The sequence below is a fragment of the Eleginops maclovinus genome, chromosome 4, assembly GCF_036324505.1.
Source record: "Eleginops maclovinus isolate JMC-PN-2008 ecotype Puerto Natales chromosome 4, JC_Emac_rtc_rv5, whole genome shotgun sequence".
Classification (NCBI taxonomy): domain Eukaryota; kingdom Metazoa; phylum Chordata; class Actinopteri; order Perciformes; family Eleginopidae; genus Eleginops; species Eleginops maclovinus.
The window spans coordinates 7199274-7222314 of NC_086352.1; the positions used below are offsets into that span (position 1 = coordinate 7199274).

The 23041-nt window shown below is 39.7% G+C and overlaps 1 protein-coding gene across 1 annotated transcript in view; it reads right to left on the minus strand.

Moving 5' to 3' along the window:
- shank2a (SH3 and multiple ankyrin repeat domains 2a) overlaps positions 1-12566 on the minus strand; it is a 200651-nt gene extending 188085 nt beyond the window's left edge. The window contains 1 exon segment of the mRNA XM_063882408.1: positions 12225-12566. Within this exon segment, the coding sequence (XP_063738478.1) occupies positions 12225-12296 (72 nt within the window). The 5' untranslated portion in view covers positions 12297-12566.
- Between the last annotated feature and the right edge of the window lie 10475 nt (positions 12567-23041).

A 23041-nucleotide genomic window follows, 5' to 3' on the forward strand; every position in this document is an offset into this window, starting at 1 on the left:
GCCCTGCAGAGTGAAGGGAGAATGTTCATCACTATGAACACTTTGGCTTTACACAAAAACATCAAAGCAAAACTATGGATGTCTGCGGGTTATGCAGTGAGCATGTTTGGATTTGGTTAAGGTTTGACTTTGGAAGAGTAGAGTCTGTTGTGTGGAAATATTTTAACTGGTTTAAAGGACATTTCAGACATGGAGGGTGTTTGCATACAATCTTCTAAACTTTGCTTAAGAAATGATTTGATGCATAATGTCAAACTAATATTTAAAATGTAAATAAAAGACTGACTTTAATCATGTAAATCCAACTCAACTGGAACTTAAAGTTGACCAAAAACAGGAGCATTGTTGTCCTCTGGAGAAAATGTTTTATATTGCAATATTTATTTTACATGAAAACAAATGGAAATATCAGTCATTTATTTTCAGTATCGCACAGCCCAATTTCCAGCATACCTTTATTCAGTGTTATCGTTCTTTTTGAAGTTACATATTCATTTCTATGGTTGTTTTTTTTGTGTGTGTTTTGTATAAAGAGTACGTTTCTATAATGCATCACCCTATGAATGTGGGAAAATTTAGATAATACTAAACTGGAGAAAAACCGTACCAAACCTAATCTTAAATGTCCAAAAACTAACCAACCCAGAGAGAAACCCAGCCCCCTGTATCTGCTCACTGCACACTGTATTTCTGAGAACATAAAGCACAGCGGGGAAAGGCCACCTGTTTTTTTGGATTAAAGAATAAAACGGTAAAAAGCTTAATTCCAAAAGCCAGCATCCACCTATCCTCCGCTGCCCTGCACCACGTCACATAATCACAGTGTGAGAAGGGGGGGTTGCATGCTGGGGACTCCCTGCTGAGACTAAAGATCAGCTGTTTGTGCCCAGCAGGTCGGAGACACAGCAGGAGACGCCTCAGACAAACAGCGTGGGCGAGAGGTGAAACACAAGGGAGGACACAGCATGGAAGCAGAACAACAGGCGAAAAGTCCAAGAAAATCTGAACTGAAACCAACAAACACACGTCATTCTTTAAAGGGGGCCTACGATGCACCTTTCCTGTAGTGTGTTCTGTAGGTTTGTGTGCATGTAAATGGTTTGCAAAGGCTAAATTAGTATAATAAGCACTCCAACAAATTGTACGTGATAGGCTAAGGGGGCGGGACATCTCTCAGCGGCTGACCAACCACAACAGAGACGGCCAGCTAACCAATCAGAGCAGACTGGACTCTGGTTTCAGACAGAGGGTGAAAAGAGGTGCTGCAGCACAGCCAGTATGAGAGAAATAAAGAGCTTTTTGAACCTTAAAGCATGGAGACATGTCCCAGGAGAGACACTACATACTGATATGAATAAACTGGAAATGAGCAGATTATGTCCCCTTTAAGTTTGCAGTTTGACAATAAATAAAAGTGGGCAGCAGGAATCATTGAGGCGCATTATTGATTATGTTTCAGGATAACTACTGAATAAATCTCTGTCAGAGGTCTCCACCCTCCCCTTTCTGTTTGGGACCCTCAGGGCTGATTGGACTCAGATGTCCTCAACTTTGACTTTGGTCTTTGCTGATGACAGAATTCAAAGCTGACACACACACACACACACACTTCCTGTCAGAGTGGAGATAAATGAGCAGCAGGAAAAGGGCCGCGCTCCCTGGAGACGGGAGGGTTAGTTTGGAACGTAAGAGGTTTTCCTTTTTTTCCATGTTCTGTTAATCTAACTTTTATCTTTCTTATGATCAAGTGTGGGTGGACTTCTCTGTGGTTCATTTCCCAGAATGACGCCACATGACGAGAAGTAGTATTATCTTACCAGCTTTACTTCACTTTAAAATCAGCTAACCTCCTGGACCTACTATCCTTCACTCTGAAGGACAACATCTATTGTTGGTTTAGGCCAAATATGCATGTTTTGAAAGCATTATCGAGACTGTAACATGAGCCATTAGCTGCTAAACACTTTAGGGGGGCAATGTTAACTTTGTCAACAAAAACAATTGTGATGAAATATGATCTTAACAAGATTTATGTCCAAAACGACACATGCATCCGAGTAAATAAACACACTTTGACCAGATCAGTAAGCAATGAGAAAAACACAAGGCTAATCTCTTCAATTTCATCACTTTCTACCTTTTCTACCTTCTAAATGTTTTCTATAATGCAGAAAGTTGTACTGTAAGTTGGATTCGGCCAAATCATATTTTGGCATGTTGCTCGTGATGGCGCTCATATTTGGACGGGTATGGCCACTAAAGAGGACTTCTGCATCCTTAATATCCAACCTGTGTTTCTCTCTGCTGTGATACATGCATTGAGACCACCAGAGGAAGGACACCCCACTGACCACTACTCTATATGCTGATAAACACATACAGTATTTTACATCTGCCTGATCCACTGCCTTTAACCAGCAGGAGAAAACAAAACTCCAGAAGAAATTAGAAGAAAACCTCAAAGAAAACCAAGATGTTTGACACTCTCCATAAATCTCTATGAGCTTATATCTATGGGTGTTTGTTTAGAGTCTGTGTATTATTATTTTATTACTTCCATAAGTATAGAGGAAACTCATAACCCACGCTTCACCAGCTAACTTGATTTGAGAGACCCGACTGGAGATTAGAAAAAGGAGGAACAAAGTGAGAGTCGTGGCTTTGGTGACAGATGTTCCTGTTACTTCTTTGTCAGAAAAGATGTGTGAAGAAATGCGAGTAGCGCTGACCGCGTGTGATACAATCTCGGAGATGCTCATGTCTGGTGTAAACGGGGTCGGAGAAGCCTTATGGTTCCTAAATCAACTGAAGATCTGGCCATTTTGATCCTCTTGAAAGTGTGTTTGTTTATTATTATTTTCTGTATGCTTAATGCCAGGCAGAACTTTGGGATATGTATTTAATTTAAAATCTGGGATTTGTCAATGATTAGCATTAAAGTTGAAGACCTTTTCCTTGACGGACACACCAATCCACCAATCCCACACCGTGTAACGCGAAGTCAAGCTGCCTTATTGGCTCTCTTTAAAAGCAAATACAAAAATGACAGGTGTAAATGCACTCCCTGTACAGAGCCGGAGGCAGCAGGTGCAGCTGTGAAACTGTCTCGCATTAATTAAACATCTCGAGGTAAACGAGACCGTCCGCCCACCTGTGCGCTTACACCTGACATGAAGCCAAACGAGTCGGCAGTGAATTTGACGAGCAGAGAGGCTGAAATCATACGTTTCATCACATCGCAGTCACAGGGTCGAGGGTATTCCTGGAAGAGAACGCCTCCCCACCTGAATCCGGAGGTTTTTAGTATTACTGTATGATTTTAGAGCAACGTTGGTATTCATTCTGGCTTTATGCAAGGTTTGAAGTTTGGGAAATTGTCGAGAATGTCCTCAAACATCAGGGAAGCTCAAAGTTATCTCATCTGTCTTTTCAAATAAATATCTGCAAGTCTTTTTGGCGTGCAAAGGCATTTCTTCCCCCTGTAATTCTCAAAGAGCTCCATGCATTATTGGGGGAATTCATTGGTCGATTTGTCAATTGGTGGAATATTAAGTGGAAGCATGGAAATAATGTATTAGTTTAACTTATTCAACAATAGAAAATCCCAAATACTTTCTGTTTTGTGCCTCAAATTGGATTGTTTTTGCCATTTTAAGACTGCTTACAGTTCTCTATTCTGTGTGCAGATGAGTTTTTCGGGGGGAAGTTATTGGTCGAATTGTTAATTGGTTGAAAAAGAAGAAAAAGCTTGATGCTTATTGAATCGTTTAAAGTCATTTATCAATAAAACATTGCTGATTCCAGCCTCTCAAATGAGAAAATACTCAGTTTGAAGACCTCGACTCTGCCTCCAGGAAACCTATAATATGCAGTATCATCTTGGCCGATATTCTATCTAACAATCTGACAAAAATGGCTGCAGCCCAAGGGAGTTCATCCAGGCCTTATTATCACTTTAAAAAGCTAAAGTGACAAACCTCAACACTTGAGACAACCTAACACCTGATGAAACAGTGATATAAAGCAAAGAGAAATGAGTTCCAGTATGCTCCAACGCTCCAGAAAATAGGTTATTGTGTGAACTGGACATGTAGAATAAATCATTTTTAGAGTCCGACACAAACTATATGACCCAACAAGGCAAGACCTGTAATGGAAAAGAGGCTGTGCTCTTATTGTGGCTGAAATCAGTTTATGTCACCATCATACTCAACAGAATATACGAAGCATGAGTCATTTAAAACACACAGCTGATCCGTGAGTCCTGTTTTTAGGACCAGGTAGGCCCGGACTGGCCATCGGGAGGTTTCCCAGTGGCCTGGCCTGTTAAGTGGCCTGCTGACTTTATGCATTGTGAACGCAACGCTGCGCAAATATGGGTCTGCCTCACACGGGGTGACCGGCTGTCTACATGATGTGGCCTGCCGACATGGCCACTGTCACACCAATCATAAATTAAAGCCCTCGATGGGTCTCTGTGTGTCTTTGAAGCTCGGCAGGGTGTGTATTTGAGGCGTGAGTGAGTGAGTGAGTGAGAGAGAGACTGCTCGCACTGGTACCGGGGATGGTTGTTGTTAGCATCTGGTGCTAGCTGCGCTAACGGACATAAGGAGCTGTTTCTACAACAAGGTGGAGGAGAGTCCTCTCCTGTCAGACTGAGAGGCTCTGGTAACCTCAGCTCTGTGCGGTAAAGGACTCTGAGTGTTTGGATAGTTCACTTTAGTCTAAGTTATTTCAGTGGCTCTCTAACGGTTTGATAATTATGTAAACACGTGTTTCCAAGACATGTTACTGGTCATATTCTATGATGATTGAAATGCATACAGTTCTGTTTCATACGGGTGTTTCCATACATCTAATCTCTGTCATTTGCAAAGTGCACCAGATTGATGCATTTTACTCCAACATTTATAAAAAAGTCTTCCCCGGGGAGCATGCCCTCGGACCCCCCTACAGGATTTGAGGTCCACCCCCACTTAAAACATGTACACGTGGAGAGGTTTACCAAATACAATAGCACTTTTTTTGATAGTCACCTCTGTCCATATGTTTCTGTTTGGGTAGTAGAACCAGCAGCACAGAGCAGCTGGCAGGTACAGGCCAACAGGAGGACATGCTATTGATGTCAGGGAGATTTAAATTATAGAGCTACTATGGGCAGCAATGCTGTAAATATTGGCGATTCAACCAGCAAAATGCCCCCAAACAAACTGGTAGTGGCCTGGCTGGGTGTTTAATTCCCGGTCTGACTTTTTGTCCAGTCCGGCCCTGGGGCCAGGTGAGTTGTTCTTTAGATTAACACAATTTAAGATAAAGTCACAGAAGACATGTTTATGAATGAGTAAAGAGAAATATGAGGCATCATAAGGTTTGGAAGGTGCAATAGAAAACACACAGATGGAACAACGGGTCTAAAGATACAGGAAACAAGATCCTAACCTTGCCTGGGGATAACAATCAGGGAAAACTTTTTGTATGCAAGTTGAACTTGGAGGATTTTGACTCACTATTCTGCAGCATTGACCTACAGCAAGCAAGAGAAGCTCCAACTACTCCTTCACCCTCTCTTATTTACACTCTTCTGCTGTGCTACTCCACAGAAAGGGGTTTGATTATAGAAAGCTAGGAGACATAAGTCTACGGTAAAATAAACGTTTTTGGAATTAACTGTGTGAACTCATTGCCACGTTAGCCATCAAGCTAACAAGCTCGCTTACAAACGCTATGCTCCATGCTTCATCCGGTAAGCAGGGATTGCATTTGTTGCTCAAGTTCTCTTTTTTATTGTTTTCAAGTTGATTGAAAAGGTCTTAAAACCTGCCTCGTTATCCCCATAAAACTTGTATAGCGTCTCTCTCCTGTTTATTACTGACAGCTTTATTCTAGCTGTTCATAGCCATTATAACACTTTTGCTTTCAGATGTTTTGTTGGCTCTAGTAAGCGTATTACTTCAGAAAGATGAATATGGTCAAATGAACAATCCTGGCAACAAAGCAGGGAAAGTAAAGAGAAGTGTGGAAAGCTTTTTAGAGGTTTTGTTAGACTGATAGCGTTAGCTCTTAGCTGTTAGCTCGCAAGCTACAGAAGGTCTATGAATACTGAGTATTTACTACAACAACAAGATTGTGGAACCAAATATTGGTTCCTAAAAAATAGACCAAACAATCTGCTTCATTAACAGAAAAGAGCTTGAAAACTAAATGTAAACATACAGGCAAAAATCAATGACTGTATCGAGGGTCAATGGGTGTAAAAAACATACATATCCATCCAATAAACTGTAGTCTGTTTCGCAGCTGACTTCCATCACTCTCAATATGTGTATTTAAAGTATTCTTCTGTTTAAATAAAGTAAAGGACAACATGATCAGGCAAAGAGGAATCATTTTTATCGTAGGAGACATTTTAAAAGTAACAGATAGCAATATTTTAAGTCATTTGAGGTGTGAACATCTATATATGGAAAGTTATTATCCAATGAAAGTCCATACCATGGAGAACAATGCATGTGCTTTAAAGGAACAGCAAGCCGACCTCAGAGATAAATGAGCTTTTATTTAACCTGTAGTTGAGGTACTGATCTACAAATGAGTGATTTGTGACGTCCGTATTAGTCTATGGTGTTGACAAACTAATTTCCCCATTACTGCAGCTAGCTAATCTGCTAACTGTCAGTAAACAGGAACTGATTTCATCTTATATTATAAAGGAGATCATTTTAAAAAAGGTAGCAGAAAACAGTGCTGTGAGTCCTTTAGGAGAGAGATCTGAATATAATAATGGTTATGGACCCATAAAGTGCTTCACAGACCAGCTATAAGATATTCAGTAGAACTTAATCTGCTATAAAGACATTTGACCCTAAAGATCGTTTCATGGGTACGCCTTTCTGCACCATTAACCAACAGCCTGCTGACTTTTGAGATGCAACAAGACAAAACAGATATGATTTGTATTAAAGAAAAGAGTCCATAGCTCACGTTTGTCTTTTGCAGTGACTGAACTCATCGACCCTTTAGCAACCGAGCTAACCAGATGCTAACTGTCCATTAAGATGAATCATTTTTATGTTACGTTATAAAATCTCAATTTGAAAAGGCAGCGGAAAGCTGTGAGTCCTTCAGGAGATAGATATGCATTAATGGGTTGCCAGATTGTGAAAAACCCCCCTGCTGGTGTTTATCCTCCTCCAGCAGTCTGTGTCACTACAGCTCATCAATGAACCCAGCGATCACCTCACTGCTGTAAAGTGCTGCAGAACTGGGCTGCAATTAACAATACTCAATATCAATTAATCAGTCAAACACTCACATTGATTATTCAACTGATAGTTAAGCCCAAATTATCGACAGAAAATGATGGAAACGTGCTGAGTGGGAGGTTGTGATCAATCACTAGAATATACTGTATTTCCAAAAGTACTTTTCATATTCTCTTCTGATTTCTCTTGAATCCTGTTTCATTTGTGCTTATGTAGAGCACTTTGAATAGCCTGTGTCTGAAATGTGCTTTATAAACAACTTAACTAACCCTTAGCCATTTACAACATTACTTAATTATTTTAAAAAAACCTTTATTGACGAGTTATCAAGATTTACACCAGAGTCCATACTGGGGAAATTAAGATTAGCCTGAATCATTCAAGAACAAGAACAGCATGTTTCTTGTAACCTTCTGTTATGAAAATGAAAAGAGATATGAACCGTCTTATTGATCTTTATCCAATAATTCACTTATTCAGATTTTGACCGCAGGAGGGACGCAGCATTGTTACACCTGTGAGCACCTACTATAAAAGAGCTTTATTCAGCTTTAATTTCACTCCATATCAGAGACTCGTTAGTCGTTACTAATGGCTTTATTAATGGCTTCATGTTAATGACTTCACTGAAGAGTCGGAGAGATTTCTTAGCACCTGGCAACACAAACCTGTTCTTACTGTTGGTTCATAACCAGTGGTGCTAAAAATACTATCATTTTAATGAAGTAATACAACAGCATCAGTCACAATCTTCCTGAGGTAAGAGTGCTCACATCAAACAAACAAGGTACCAATTCTGCTCATCCAATGCAGATTCCAGAATAAAATATAGCAGTATTCACTTTTATGTTGCAGCTGGTAAAAGTGTTGTTCGTTATACTTTGTATTTGAATCTGAATATTCAATGAAACTAAAGCTGTCAATAAAGATCACTTGTAGATGTGAAAAGCTTTGGAGGGGTTGTAACGGCTAGAAAATGTCATTAAAATGCAGTCCATCTACCAGTTAATGAGTGTAAGGAAGCAGGAAATGGAAATACTGAAGCAAAAACACCTAAAAAAGGAACTTGAGGACAGATTTCGAGTAAAGGTACTTAATTACTATCCACCACTGACAAAGAAAAGTAAATATCTACCATTAATTAGCTGTAACATGAACTGTTCCTAACTATAGTTTCATTGCAAATGATCTTGTTATGATCCACCACGATGCTTCAAAGCTGCAGGACAACCACACAGGATCCTCTCTGCACATCTCACCTTCAAGTGTCACTAAGAAGAGCATGCAGCTGGTGAAGGTGAGCTTCTATTGTTTGGTTTATGTCTGCTAGCTTACAGTTCAAAATGTAAATGTGCTCAGTTACCGTCTACCCCGGGTAATAACTAATATAATAATAATAATTACGTTTTACTAAACAAGCCTTGTTGAATATAGTTGCATTTTAAGTTGTGCTATCCATGCAGAATGCTTCAAAGCTGCAGGAAAAAGAAGTGCATGCAGCTGGTAAAAGTAGTTTTTGGTTTTTTTTGTTAGCACATCCTTTATAAGGTAGTTATTTATTACACATAATCAATGATTTGATGACTTTATCTGTGTTTTTTATTTTAATCTTCGAAATAAAAACGTTCAGAATAAAGTCAAGGAGTCTCAGGAAAGGGAAAGTGTGAACAATGTACTTAAGAAGAATACTTGAATGAATATACTTATTTAATGCCAAACCCTGTTAATAAATAACGTAATTATAAGTGCTGTTTAATTAAGTTGTCTGTATGGAACATGATGCAGAGCGCTTCAAAGCTGCAGGACAACACAGAGGAGCCTCTCTGCAAACAGTCAGTCACTTTAAAGTGTCTCTATGAAGTGCATGCAGTATTAGTACACGCTACACTGCAGTATTTAAAAGTACCAGCGCTCACCTTGGCCGCGGTCCTGGCTCCGGTGCTCTCTCTGCTGTATTCCCTCCGTGCTGCTCCTCTCCCCGGTGTAAAGTGTCCCTAACGCCGCCTCATGTCTCCGGGCGCACCGCGCACTGTGCGGGGGGAAACTTCCTCTCAAAGTGTCCGTCCGTGGATGGAAGGGTGAGGGGGGGGTGAGGGGGGAGAAAGCGCAGTGAGGAGACACCGAGGGAGGGAGGTTTAAACACCTGATCTCCCGGAGAGAAACCCGACTGCTGCCGCGCTGAAACTCAATCTGAGGCGACAGACACCCAGCGAGCACCGAGGAACGAGGAGGGGAGGAGGAAGGGGAGGAGGAGGAAGAGGGAGGGTGTTTAATATGAGGACACCAGCCTGCAGAGAGACAGGTAGATGTTCCTGTGCTGCAGGTCTCTGACATTTCTGACACCCCAGAAGTCTCCCCCATACCGGGACTCCAGCTCAGGCACACACTCTTTGTTATTCACATATCTAGTTTGCATTTCCCTGAGCTGTATTTCATTTTATACTCTGCATTACACACCTCAGGTCCATTTTTGCTCTGTTAAAGGAGAGATGTTTAAAATGTTCATTGCCCAAAATCTGCTCCGTAGTTATTGTGTAATATTTTGGGGTTATCTTTATGGTTTGTCTTCTTTCTGTACCTTTACCAGATGGGTTGTTTTTTGTTCACTTTCAAATTGTATTTATAATATCACCATATTTTAGTAGTTATTCTCTCATTTCATTTATCATTTACTCTGTTCCTCTTTTTCTTGTACCATTATGTCTCATTATGTGTAAATATGTTGCCCTGTTGGACGAGCCTGGGACTTTGAATCAGTATTTATATATTTATTATATCGCTGAAAACACACTTTATTTTCATTTCTTGATGCATGTATTAATTATATCTTATTTTTACATTAAATTATAATCACCATCCTTGTAATGAGTATGAGTATCATCGTTGCAGCAGCTCTATTAATACAGAATAATGTGGGGTGTTATTTGTGTTTATGACTGTTAGTATTTCTGTCTGAATTCCTCTGAAGGACTGATTGTAATAATTGTCCTGTTTTCTTTTTGTCTTAAAGTTGATTTTTTCGTTGTTTATTGTAAATTATTTAAGCTATGATCCATATAAATATAATAGAAGGACAGCCTTAGTTTTTGACTGATGTGTAAAATATTGTAATTGAATCTGTAGTCATATTTCATATTTGTAAAACAGAAACACTTCCTGCAGATTGTGCATCTGACTGTCCTCTTCTCTCTAACCTTCCCTTCCTCTTCTCTCTTGATTTTTCGTCCCAGATATTTTGGAGACCACAGTGCCCCCCTGCAAATAAACTGCCGTTACCGTGGCAACAGTACAATATGCCATGGGATGGATGTTGATGGCGGCGTCGGTGGCAGACGTCCAGATCAACAGCCGGGGCCGATGTACCCCGAGGGGCAGCAATGTGAACTTTAGAGCTAGAACACACCCATTTTTATTTCTGGTTCAGCTCCTCGGAGAGCAGATCAACAATTACACACATCCAGCCCATAAACCTCAGGTGAGACATGTTGCTTTTCACACCTCGGGACTAACTTAGGGACAAATTCCCCAAAACACATGTCCACTTGTCCACCATCCAGGTCAAAACACAAAGCATGTATCCTGAAAAATATGTATCCAGTTTCTCAAAATCGAAGATGGTGTCTCTAAAGGTCTTGTTTCTTCAGCTCAAACGCTCAACATATTCCTTTAATATGAAATTTTAAAAAGATAAGAGCGGTAAATCCTCATTGATGAGGCTGAAACCAGTTTCTGCCATCTTTGCATGACAAATTCCCACATAAAACCACTAGCTTCTGACGCCAACACGCTGAAAACCATTCCCCTGACAGGAAGTGAGATTTGGTGCACCCACACAATGTTTCCCCGAGTCTTAGATGTTCCTCTGAAACAAACAAACACAAAGCCCTGCTCCACCACGGCTGCACCAAACCCGTCAACATGTTCACTCTGAATACTGAATCCTGACTTTATGGACACATTCAAAAAGGCCTCTCGGAGAAACGTTTCTCACCAAAACCTTAATCCCTTGACAAAACTGTATTAAGATCTGGAGGAAAAGTTAGAAATATTCCTAAAACTGGACCAGAGACAAGACTCCTTTTTGCAGAGGGGAGGACGAAAGGATTTAAAGAGGACATATTCCCCTCACTTTCAGGTTCATGTTAGTGTGTAGTGTCTCTCCTGGGACATGTCTCCATGCTTTAATGTTCAAAAAGCTCTTTATTTTCCTCATACTGCCTGTGCTGCAACACCTTTTTACACACTGCAGACCATTGACATGCACAAAACCTGCACTACTGGACAAGGAATACCTAACCTTTCAAAACAAATACATAGTCAAAGTTGCAGTGGTATGCCTCATATGCTACTCATCAACTCGTCATTTGTATTCTATCAGACACTTTTGACATTAACATGATTCATTCTTGAGACATGGCCAGAGATATGCTGGAAACTGAAAGTAGAATTAATGGGATCGTAGGAAGAGAGCGTCAATATAGTCGACACAGTTGTAGTTGATCTTAAAGAAAGCCTAAGGGCTGCACAATCTAAATCAAAGCGGTGGGAAACACTTTCATGCCTCATTTAAAATGCTTTATGTTGCAGTCAGGAACTACTTAAATGTGACAGATTCAAAAGTTTGAGGATTCATTTTAATATTTAAAAACATTGCTATTGTTCAGCTCAGATTCAGATGCTTCGTTATGGAGAACAGATCAGCAATCCCCGTGCTATAGGTCCCTGTCAGTGTATGCTTGAAATATACCAATAGAAACCTCAATGTTATCTACTGTATGTCACATTAATATATTATAAAATCATCAATGGATGTAACTTGCCTCTGCTTATTTAAAACATTCAATCATATTTAATATTATGAAGGAAATGGTAGTAAGATTTTGAGTTGACAATTTGTTTTTGCATCAATGTTTACAGATTACACATTCACACACAGATCTGTTCACACCAACATGCACATACCTCCTCAGTCTGCAGTCCTGGTTGTTCCTGCAGGAAAGTCACATGTGGTTTATATCTGACCCGGCTCTCCATTTTCAGAAATGTCACCTATTCCTCTTTTGCATCCACGTGCCTGAACATGCAGAGGAAGCCGTGTGATTTCTCTCCTGGTGAGTCAAATCAAACACCTTTCTGCCTCTCTGCTCCTGCATGTCTCACAATAAGATATTCAGTCAGCATTTGGATTGAGTCCTAATGTAGCTCCTGACATGAGGTTCGGCTGAATCCTGAAAGTTTTTATCCAAGCTGAATTCACCAGTCAGTTTCCGGTCTGCAGGTCGCAGGTGCGCTAATGGGAGCGCTCCAAAGCCTCATTGGTGCGTGCCGAATGGGCGGAGTGTGCACTTAATTTAACACCAGCGAACCTGAACCGGGCAAATTCCCTTTAACAGACAGGGGTTTACGATGTTTAAAAATCACCTGCAATGTACCTGTTTCTATAAATATCACTATCACTCCTCTGTGGCACGCGGGGTGTGGAAGTACAGCTGCGTGCGTCTGGCGATCATTACGCACAGCTGATGTGTTTTCAGAGTCACACTGGGTTTGTAAGCGATCTATATTTGACAAAGATTCTCCTGAAAAATGTATCTTATTGTTAATCAGTGTTGGAAAAAGTACTCAGATCCTGTACTTGAGTAAAAGTACAAATACTCCACTAACTGTAAAAGTACTGAATGCTAAATACGTGGGAAAGTATTTGCATCAAAATATACTTAAAATACAAAAATGTAAAAGTACTCATTCTGCACACATCAGGTAAATGTATTCCAACTATCAACAGTAAAAGTATTTGTTTTGCAGAAAGGATTTTTTTCCCCGTATTTAATTATTGTGGTTTTTATTTGATCCTGCTTTTAGAGTACATTGCTACTGTAGTTTGTCCAAGTGTGTAGTCTGTAGATTAGTAGGCCTACAGTACTGTATATACACCATATCAGCATATCATGTGTTCATATGTGGGGGTTAAATTAATGTAGAGGACTAAAAAGTACTACAGCCTCTGAAATAAAGTGAAGTACAAGTGTAAAGTAGCATAAAAGCTCCAAATATTTGAGTAAATGTACTATCACACTTTCCACCACTGTTGTTAATAAGGTTAAGGAGGGTTTTCAGTAATGTTACCCTCCCAATCATTCAGAAATTAAACAAAAGTTCAAAAGCAGGTCTTTATTTTATAATTTATAGAAGAATGAAACCCTCTTTATTGTCACACATACATGCACACAGCAGAGCACACACAGTGAAATTGGTCCTCTGCATTTAACCCATCCTAGTACTAGGAGCAGTGGGCAGCTATTGTGCAGTGCCCGGGGAGCAATGGGGAGGGGGGACTGGAAGTGTCCGGTGCCTTGCTCTAGGGCACCACAGCAGGGCCTAGGAGGTGAACTGGGACCTCTCCAAGTAGCAGTCCACTTTCCATATTTCAAGTCTGTTCGGGGACTTGAACCGGCGACCCTATGATTCCCAGTCTAAGCTCCTACTGACTGAGCCACTGCTGGACTAATTCATTCACTGTCTGTCGACTCTGGGAACTGCTTTCACCCTTCAGAGCAGAAAGAAACTGAAGGTTTGAGAGGACTTTATTAGTAAACAGCTGATTTAAAATGCTTCGTTTCACTTTCTCAACTCATGAAATGAATATTAGGTGTCTAAATAAAATGTGAAGTATGTCGAGGGGGATTATATTATAATGTGTGTACGTGTTTAATAATTCAGGATCCTTCACTCTAATCCCAGAAGAAGCTGCTGCCAGGACTGATTATAATCTGAGGTTATTTCTGTCCCGTTTGGAAGAAAAACCGCAGCTACAGGGTTTTATTTCACTTAGGGTTCTACAAACACGCTCTTCAGAGTTTAAATTCACCTATCATGTCACTTTCTGAGGAGAACTTCACTCCAAATATTGTGTTCACATGACTTGAGGAGGCAGAAGTACTCAGATCTTGTATTAGACTAAAAGTAGAAGTACTCAGATCCTGTACTTGAGTAAGGTAGAAGTACTCAGATCTTGTACTTGAGTAAAAGTAAAAGTACTCAGATCTTGTACTTGAGTAAAAGTAGAAGTACTCAGATCTTGTACTTGAGTAAAAGTAGAAGTACTCAGATCTTGTACTTGAGTAAAAGTAGAAGTACTCAGATCTTGTTCTTGAGTAAAAGTAGAAGTACTCAGATCTTGTTCTTGAGTAAAAGTAAAAGTACTCAGATCTTGTACTTGAGTAAAAGTAGAAGTACTCAGATCTTGTACTTGAGTAAAAGTAGAAGTACTCAGATCTTGTACTTGAGTAAAAGTAGAAGTACTCAGATCTTGTACTTGAGTAAAAGTAGAAGTACTCAGATCTTGTTCTTGAGTAAAGTAGAAGTACTCAGATCTTGTACTTGAGTAAAGTAGAAGTACTCAGGTCTTGTACTTGAGTAAAGTAGAAGTACTCAGATCTTGTACTTGAGTAAAGTAGAAGTACTCAGGTCTTGTACTTGAGTAAAAGTAGAAGTACTCAGATCTTGTACTTGAGTAAAGTAGAAGTACTCAGGTCTTGTACTTGAGTAAAGTAGAAGTACTCAGATCTTGTACTTGAGTAAAAGTAGAAGTACTCAGATCTTGTACTTGAGTAAAGTAGAAGTACTCAGATCTTGTACTTGAGTAAAGTAGAAGTACTCAGATCTTGTACTTGAGTAAAGTAGAAGTACTCAGATCTTGTGCTTGAGTAAAGTAGAAGTACTCAGATCTTGTTCTTGAGTAAAGTAGAAGTACTCAGATCTTGTTCTTGAGTAAAGTAGAAGTACTCAGATATTGTACTTGAGTAAAGTAGAAATACTCAGGTCTTGTACTTGAGTAAAGTAGAAGTACTCAGATCTTGTACTTGAGTAAAGTAGAAATACTCAGGTCTTGTACTTGAGTAAAGTAGAAGTACTCAGATCTTGTACTTGAGTAAAAGTAGAAGTACTCAGATCTTGTACTTGAGTAAAGTAGAAGTACTCAGATCTTGTACTTGAGTAAAGTAGAAGTACTCAGATCTTGTACTTGAGTAAAGTAGAAGTACTCAGATCTTGTACTTGAGTAAAAGTAGAAGTACTCAGATCTTGTACTTGAGTAAAGTAGAAGTACTCAGATCTTGTACTTGAGTAAAGTAGAAGTACTCAGGTCTTGTACTTGAGTAAAGTAGAAGTACTCAGATCTTGTACTTGAGTAAAAGTAGAAGTACTCAGATCTTGTACTTGAGTAAAGTAGAAGTACTCAGATCTTGTACTTGAGTAAAGTAGAAGTACTCAGATCTTGTACTTGAGTAAAAGTAGAAGTACTCAGATCTTGTACTTGAGTAAAAGTAGAAGTACTCAGATCTTCTACTTGAGTAAAGTAGAAGTAATCAGATCTTGTACTTGAGTAAAGTAGAAGTACTCAGGTCTTGTACTTGAGTAAAGTAGAAGTACTCAGATCTTGTTCTTGAGTAAAGTAGAAGTACTCAGGTGTTGTACTTGAGTAAAGTAGAAGTACTCAGATCTTGTTCTTGAGTAAAGTAGAAGTACTCAGGTGTTGTACTTGAGTAAAGTAGAAGTACTCAGATCTTGTACTTGAGTAAAGTAGAAGTACTCAGGTCTTGTTCTTGAGTAAAAGTAGAAGTACTCAGATCTTGTACTTGAGTAAAGTAGAAGTACTCAGGTCTTGTACTTGAGTAAAAGGAGAAGTACTCAGATCTTGTACTTGAGTAAAGTAGAAGTACTCAGGTCTTGTACTTGAGTAAAAGGAGAAGTACTCAGATCTTGTACTTGAGTAAAGTAGAAGTACTCAGGTCTTGTTCTTGAGTAAAAGTAGAAGTACTCAGATCTTGTACTTGAGTAAAGTAGAAGTACTCAGGTCTTGTACTTGAGTAAAGTAGAAGTACCAGAGTGTAGGAATACTCTGTCACAGTAAAAGTATTCTAAATGTTCCTCCAGTGAAAGTAGAAAGTACTCTCCTCTAAATGTACTTAAAGTAGCGACAGTAAAAGTAGTCATTGTCTGATTGGTCCATTTCAGAATAATATCTCTGATATGTTTTATAATGATTGATCATTAAAGTGTTCTCAGAGCTGGTAAAGGTGCAGCTAGTTTGAATGGCTTTGTATACTGCAGGGTAGCTGCTGGATTTACTCCAGGTGAACTACAGTCAGATTTAAGGGTGATTATATTTACCATCATTCATCCTAATCTGCCTAGCAACTAAAGGTGTTAAATAAATGTAGAGGAGTAGAAGTACAAATTAGCATCAAATGGAAATACTTTGAGATAAGGGATAAATGAGGTATTTGGATTCTGAAACAACCAAAAAGCACAACAGAGTCACAAAAGAATACAACAAACAAATCAAATAAATGAAGCCAAGTCATGAATAAAGCATTCACCCAGTGCCGCCGCTCCCATAACGCGCATTACGCGCTGTGCGTAGGGCACCAAGTGTCGAGGGGGCACCACCAAAAATAGCCTAATGAAAAATCGTCATAATAATTATAAGGCCGAAATTATTTCAGTAGACTATAGAAATATGAGGCACTTTTTAGGCATACTACTCAAAGGTACCGATGGTGCCCCCCTCTCCCCTCCCCCCTCCCCTCCCCACTCACTCATCACAACTCATAATGTTTTTTTATTGGGGGGGGGGGGGGGGGGGGGGGGGGGGGGGGGGGGGGGAGGGCATCATGAAGGAATTATGCTTAGGGCACCAAAATGGCTAGCAGCGGCACTGCATTCACCCTCCGCCTTTCTCACATGAATGAAACACATATTGCTAGTAGGGTGCAGAAAAGAAGAACCAGAAGACAAACAGTGAAATGAAATCTTCCTTTTGAAGAGCTCTCAGCCTGCATTGTGTTTTAAATGTGTTCACGGCTCATTATTCCTACAGCTGAGCGGGGAAACGACTGATTTTCTTTGTTGCTGTTGAACACATCTTCCTCTTTATTACGGAGAAGTTCCTGCAGGGTGGTAAATAAGCGAGGCTGAGTTAATCTGAGGGGGAAACACAGCAATTAGGAGCAGGATCTCCACCCTGCTTCCTCTTTGAACCGCAGATAAGAAGGTTTCTCTTTATTTCTGGGCGACTTCACAGCTCTGTAAATAAACAAGTAAGATGAGGAATGCAGGACGAGGAAAACGTGCAGCGGTGATGTGTTATTCCTGCTGTCACAGCCTGCGTCTCCTCCTGCTTCAACCCCACTTCACTCTTTCATCTGCACGTTTCTGAGGAGAGACTAAGGAGAACATGGAGGATTTAAAGCTCAGTACATCAACAAACCAGATAACATTTCTCGATTTATCTCAGGGGGACTTTGGGTTTTGTGGCTGTCGCTCAATAATAATAAAAAATTAGAATATAAATAAATATTAAAAAAGTTAAAGTAAAAATTACAGTAAAAGTTCATATAAAATTACTTTTAATGCTACTATTTATGTTTACAACATTTTAAAAAATTGCAATGAAAGATACAATTTAATGAATTAAAAATATTTGTGTAAAAACTCAAAGTAAAAATGATAATAAGTTATACAATTATAATAAAGATATGCATTCAACAAAATGTGCAGTGAAAGTAAAATATATCTAAATATTAAATATATAACATGAGTAGATTAAATAAAGAATACAATTATTTTGTTAACATTAATAAATAAATGTGTGCAGTGAAAAGATAAAGAAATAAAAACAGTTATAAATAAATAATAATAATAATATAAATATTGAAATATTCATAGAAAATAATAATGCTGAATTGCCTCAAAGAGAATGAAGTTAGCTTATAGAATGATTAGCTTACTTGATAGATAAAGTAGATCAAACTTTAAAGCTAATAATAACATTTTCACCAATTCTCCAGAGAATCAATGTTTGAATTTTGCTCTAAATATGTGTATCATATGATTTCAATTAATAAAATACTATCCATTTGAATTTCATCGTGCAGGAGTCTAAGTGAGTGTTAGATATGCATCAAGGTTTTGGTATTGGGTTACTGACAATTACACCAACAAAAGTGATCCTTTTTGGCTCCAAATCTGTGTGACAGACGCTATCATCAATAATTGGCTTTCTGTTCACCGTGGAGGCAGTACTTGATATACCAATGATTATTTTATTGGGGGGGATTATTCACTTAAGGGCTAGATCCAATCATGTTTGTCCCCAAGAAATGAAGCATGGAGTTAACGGTGCATTGTGGGTAACGACCCCCCTCGTACATCATCTTCTGTCTTTTCTCTGGGGAGAGGAGAGGCTGACACATCTGCTGGTCGGTCAGGAGACTCACAGGAGTGTCAGTAATGCTCCTTTATTACAGGAGGTCAGCTTCCACTAACATTTGCTCTACTTCATTAAACAACAGGATCTTACTCTGCTTCAGTGGTCCATTTAACAACGGCATACTAAATCACAAATGTGCATTTTATTTATAGCCCAAAATCACAAATCATAAGCTTTACACCGTCTGTCCTCAAGAGAGAGATTCTCCCCAAAAATCGCTGAAAGGAGAAAATGGAAGAAACCTCAGGAAGTGATCACGCTCTTGATTCTGCATGAATTAAAGCCTTTACATAATTTAAACAGAAGAGTTATTTAAAACATGATTCCCACGGGTCTTTGAAAGTTTGTAGAGTTGATGGGTCATTAACAGTGCCTCACTACATATATATTGAACAGAAATGGAAGTTATTTTGGTATTTCTTTAGCTTCTTTCTGCACTGTGTGTCTGCAGTTGCATCATTATGTGACTCGATAAAGTGCACTGTAATTTTGAAGGCCTTGGAAGTCCTTCAGTTTGATGCTTAAGAAGGAAAACCAAAATTCTTCCCGGCCATTTGTCATGGCATTAAAGGGACCCTATTCTGCAGATTTCATATCAGTATTCTGTACTGTGACATGTCTCCATGCCTTATTGTTCAAAAAGCTCTTTATTCCATAGCCTATCACGTTCAGTGTGTCGCAGCGCTAGCCAATAGAAGCACAAGGGATACGTAGATACTCATAATCACACAAAATGCAAACATGAACCTGAAGGTGAACAGATCAGGGCCTTTAATGTTTCTTGTAAAGCACTTTGAAATGCTTTATGTTGAAATAAGCTTGCTTTGTGTTGCCTTTGTTTGCAACATTCAGCTGTCTTTAACCATTCAGAACCGGTCGGGCAATAAAAGCAAAACAATTAGCAATAAAACGTACAGAAAGCTCGTTAGCAGTGCGTTGTTTGCTCATTAAGCAGAAGGGTTTCTCTATTTATTACAGTTTGCATCAGAAACGTTGGAGTCCAGTTCCTCCAGCTGCTGTGATTTAAAGCAGTCAGCACTCTCACATCATGCCTTCGAAACCAGTTTCCCCCCCCAAAAAATCTCTTATTGCTTCTGTCAGCACATTTTCACCCCTCACTTTTGTCCTGTTGTGCTCAGAGAGGATGGAGGGGGGGTGGGGAAGTCATCTGGACATGCAGGATTACGTACGGTTGAAGGAGGGGGGGGGGGGGGGTCTCGAGCTGGTCGCCAGAAAATACCTTGTTTCTATGGCAACAAATGAACCATGTTGGGAGTATGGGGGGAGTAAATGCATTTAGTACTAGATCTGAAGTGGGCCATTAAACGAGCAAGAGAATAAGCGATGGAGGGAAGGGTTCATTAGATCAACGTTTTACAATAAAATCAAAATGTTTCCATGTTTGAGTCAAAAGGAGTTGTGTTGAATCACCACGCAGAAGAAACCCAGACCAAAAGTGTGAATTTTAACCTAACCCTTAAAAGAGAATGATTAGGGCCGCATGAAGAAGGAGTTAGAATAATGAGAAGATACTGGGACGTTCTTTGACAAAAAACTGTGAAAAAATTCAGAGTTTTTTGGGGAAAAAAAGTCAGATTTTGTTTTTAAAAAGTCAAAGTTTTTAGAAAATGTTGATAATTTAGAAATAATATTTTTTTTTAAGTCAGAATTTTTAGGAAGGAGTTAGAATATGAAAAGGTAGTGGGACAAGATCCAACTGTGTTCAACACACAGAGCACGACATGCATTCATATTTATGGAGCCCATTTGATTATTTACGCGCCTGAATTTCATACATCGCTTATTTGGATTAGCCTTCATGATACGCATTACGGTTTAAAGTGAACATGGTGGTGATATTTGGCGTTTATTAATCTGCTTCATATCTCGATTTTACAGGAAGTGGAAGAAGAGTCAGGGGAAGGCTGGGCCCCCCTTCAGACAAGATGAAGGTGGAGGCGTCCCTCAGGGCACGATTCCAAGACAACTCAATTCCAAAGGCGACAAAAAGGCAATGTGAAAGTTGAGAAGCACACACACACACATACCCAGCAGTCTGCAGTGCAGGAGGATATCCACGTTGCTCTCCGTACACACCAGCAGCAGACCTAATTGCAAAGTGGGACATTAAATAGGGCAAACTGAAAAAAAATGTTGGGCTAAAACGAGAATATGAGGCAAGTGAGAGCAGTGATGCAGTAAAGTCCTGCAGAGTCCAAACAAACACACACACACACACACACACACACACACACACACACACACACACACACACACACACACACACACACACACACACACACACACTCGCTGTTCTTTCATGCCTTGAAAGTACTTCAGTGTTTTTACTGTAGGCGAATCACCATGATCTCATTTACTGTACAGAGTGAATGTCCTCCTTTATTCTCAAGTAATAAATACTTCGCAACACTTCATTCAATCAGTTCCGAAACCTCCGACACTAAATTGTCAGGATTTGAAAGAAATAAAAGTGTTGCTTTCTTGCTATGCAGGTCACACTCCTTCATTAGCAGATTGTGTTGATGTGTGGTTGATTACTTTGATTGCATCACTGCATGTGTTTCCCCTCAGAGACAACAACGTTTGAATTCAAATGAGCCGCAGAGTCATCAGATGAGTATGAAATAAATATGCGAAATAAGATGGTTTTTTATCTTGGATTCAACAAATATGTTTGCTGCATGAACTGACACAGGGAAGTTAATATGGAATAAGCAAAGTCATCTCTTCTTGACCCTTAACTTGTGCATAATTGCAACTTAAAGGACGTGAACAAATGGATTTTTAAAATACAAACAAAGCAATAAACACCAAGAACTGAAAATGTAATCCTTCCAGCATGACATTTGAGAAAGATGACACTTAAAGAGATAAATATCACACAACCTCAGATTGATCCTTGAGGGACACCATATTTCAAATGTTAACATAAAAGTGAAATCCATCCTGAGCTGCTGCAGCATTTGCAGGTTTCATTTCCTCCGAGGCGATGGAGCACATGTAACAGTGAGCTGAGATTCACAGGAAGAGGATTGTTGTGAAGAGGAGGAGGTCACCGCTGCTGCCTTCGATCCTCCGGAGGATCAAAGTGGGACGACTGATGATCTCTCCCCTGCAGATTCAGCTGAACACAGTCCAGCCTGCTTTCCTGGAAAGATAAAACCCAATCGACTCACTGACCAGCAGCGGGAGAAGGTCCCCCGTCTCTGCAGGATCATCATTGCCCCCATTTCAATTTCTCATTTGTTCCAGGATATGGCACGCGTTTAGGCAGAGTGCAAAGCAAAAGGTAAGTTTGTGTCGTATTTTCACATGGCCACCTGACCGAGTTGATATTCAGTGAAATTGTCTGAAATAATGAGTTCATTGAGGCGTTCAATGCCAAATAATCCACATCTCTAAAAAAATACATGCATGCATCAGAGTATCTACAACATGGTGTTCCTAACCGTGAAGAAGGGGAATTTCATTTGCTGATTTATTCTGAAAGTTGCTGATGTTTGTTTGTTTGTTTGTTTGTGCATTGATTCATCGTGTGGCAAACGTTCTGTTCATTGTATACAACATTACAGATTAAAGGAGAGTCTTCTATTTGTAGTGCATACGACTCATTAAGGGACGAAAACCAATGTTCTAAATCAGTTCACACACACACACACACACACACACACACACACACACACACACACACACACACACACACACACACACACACACACACACAAGCATATAGCTAATGAAACCAGTATCTGTGTATGGCACAGTAAAACCAGTCTGAACAAAACTGACTTTTCCTAAAAAACGTCCAAACAGTTTTGAGTTCAACGATAACAAACCCTTCTTTTGGACAACTTACTTTCACAATAAAAAGGGTTAACACATTCAGGTTTTTTGGGTGAGTTCCTACCACTTTTGGAAAGCTGAGTGTTACAGCTGTTCCAAAGTGTAAATGACCTCCTTTCCCGTTCAGGTTTTTGTAACCGTGCAAGAATACAACATTTGAAGCAGGTTTTTTTGCTGCGTTTTGCATTTGCGCGGTTTAGCCACCGTATAAAGCAAATGTAAGAGAAGCAAAAGAGACATGAAGAGAAAGCAATGCATTTTGTTCACTAGGGGTTTTTATATTCAGTGGAAACTCAACCATGCACCTAGTTATTGTGTCAGTAAATTGTCCAATACTATCAAAATCCAATGTTTTCACACCGATGCATTAAGATGGGGTCATTTATTTGTTGAGCGCACCTTTACCGGAGCCTGCCTCCCAGCAGCTCACATCACAGCTGCCCTGCTCACTGCTCTCCATCTCTACATCCATCTCTGAAAGCACATTAATCATAGCAGACTCCCACATGCTTTCACCTCTCCTCCTCCCCGCCCTCTTTCTCTCCAACTCCTCCGGATCTCTTACTCTGGAGCTGGAGGCAAGTGGGTCACCAGCAACCCAGAGAGGGAGAGCAGCTGAAGGATGCAGGAGTGAAACAAGACG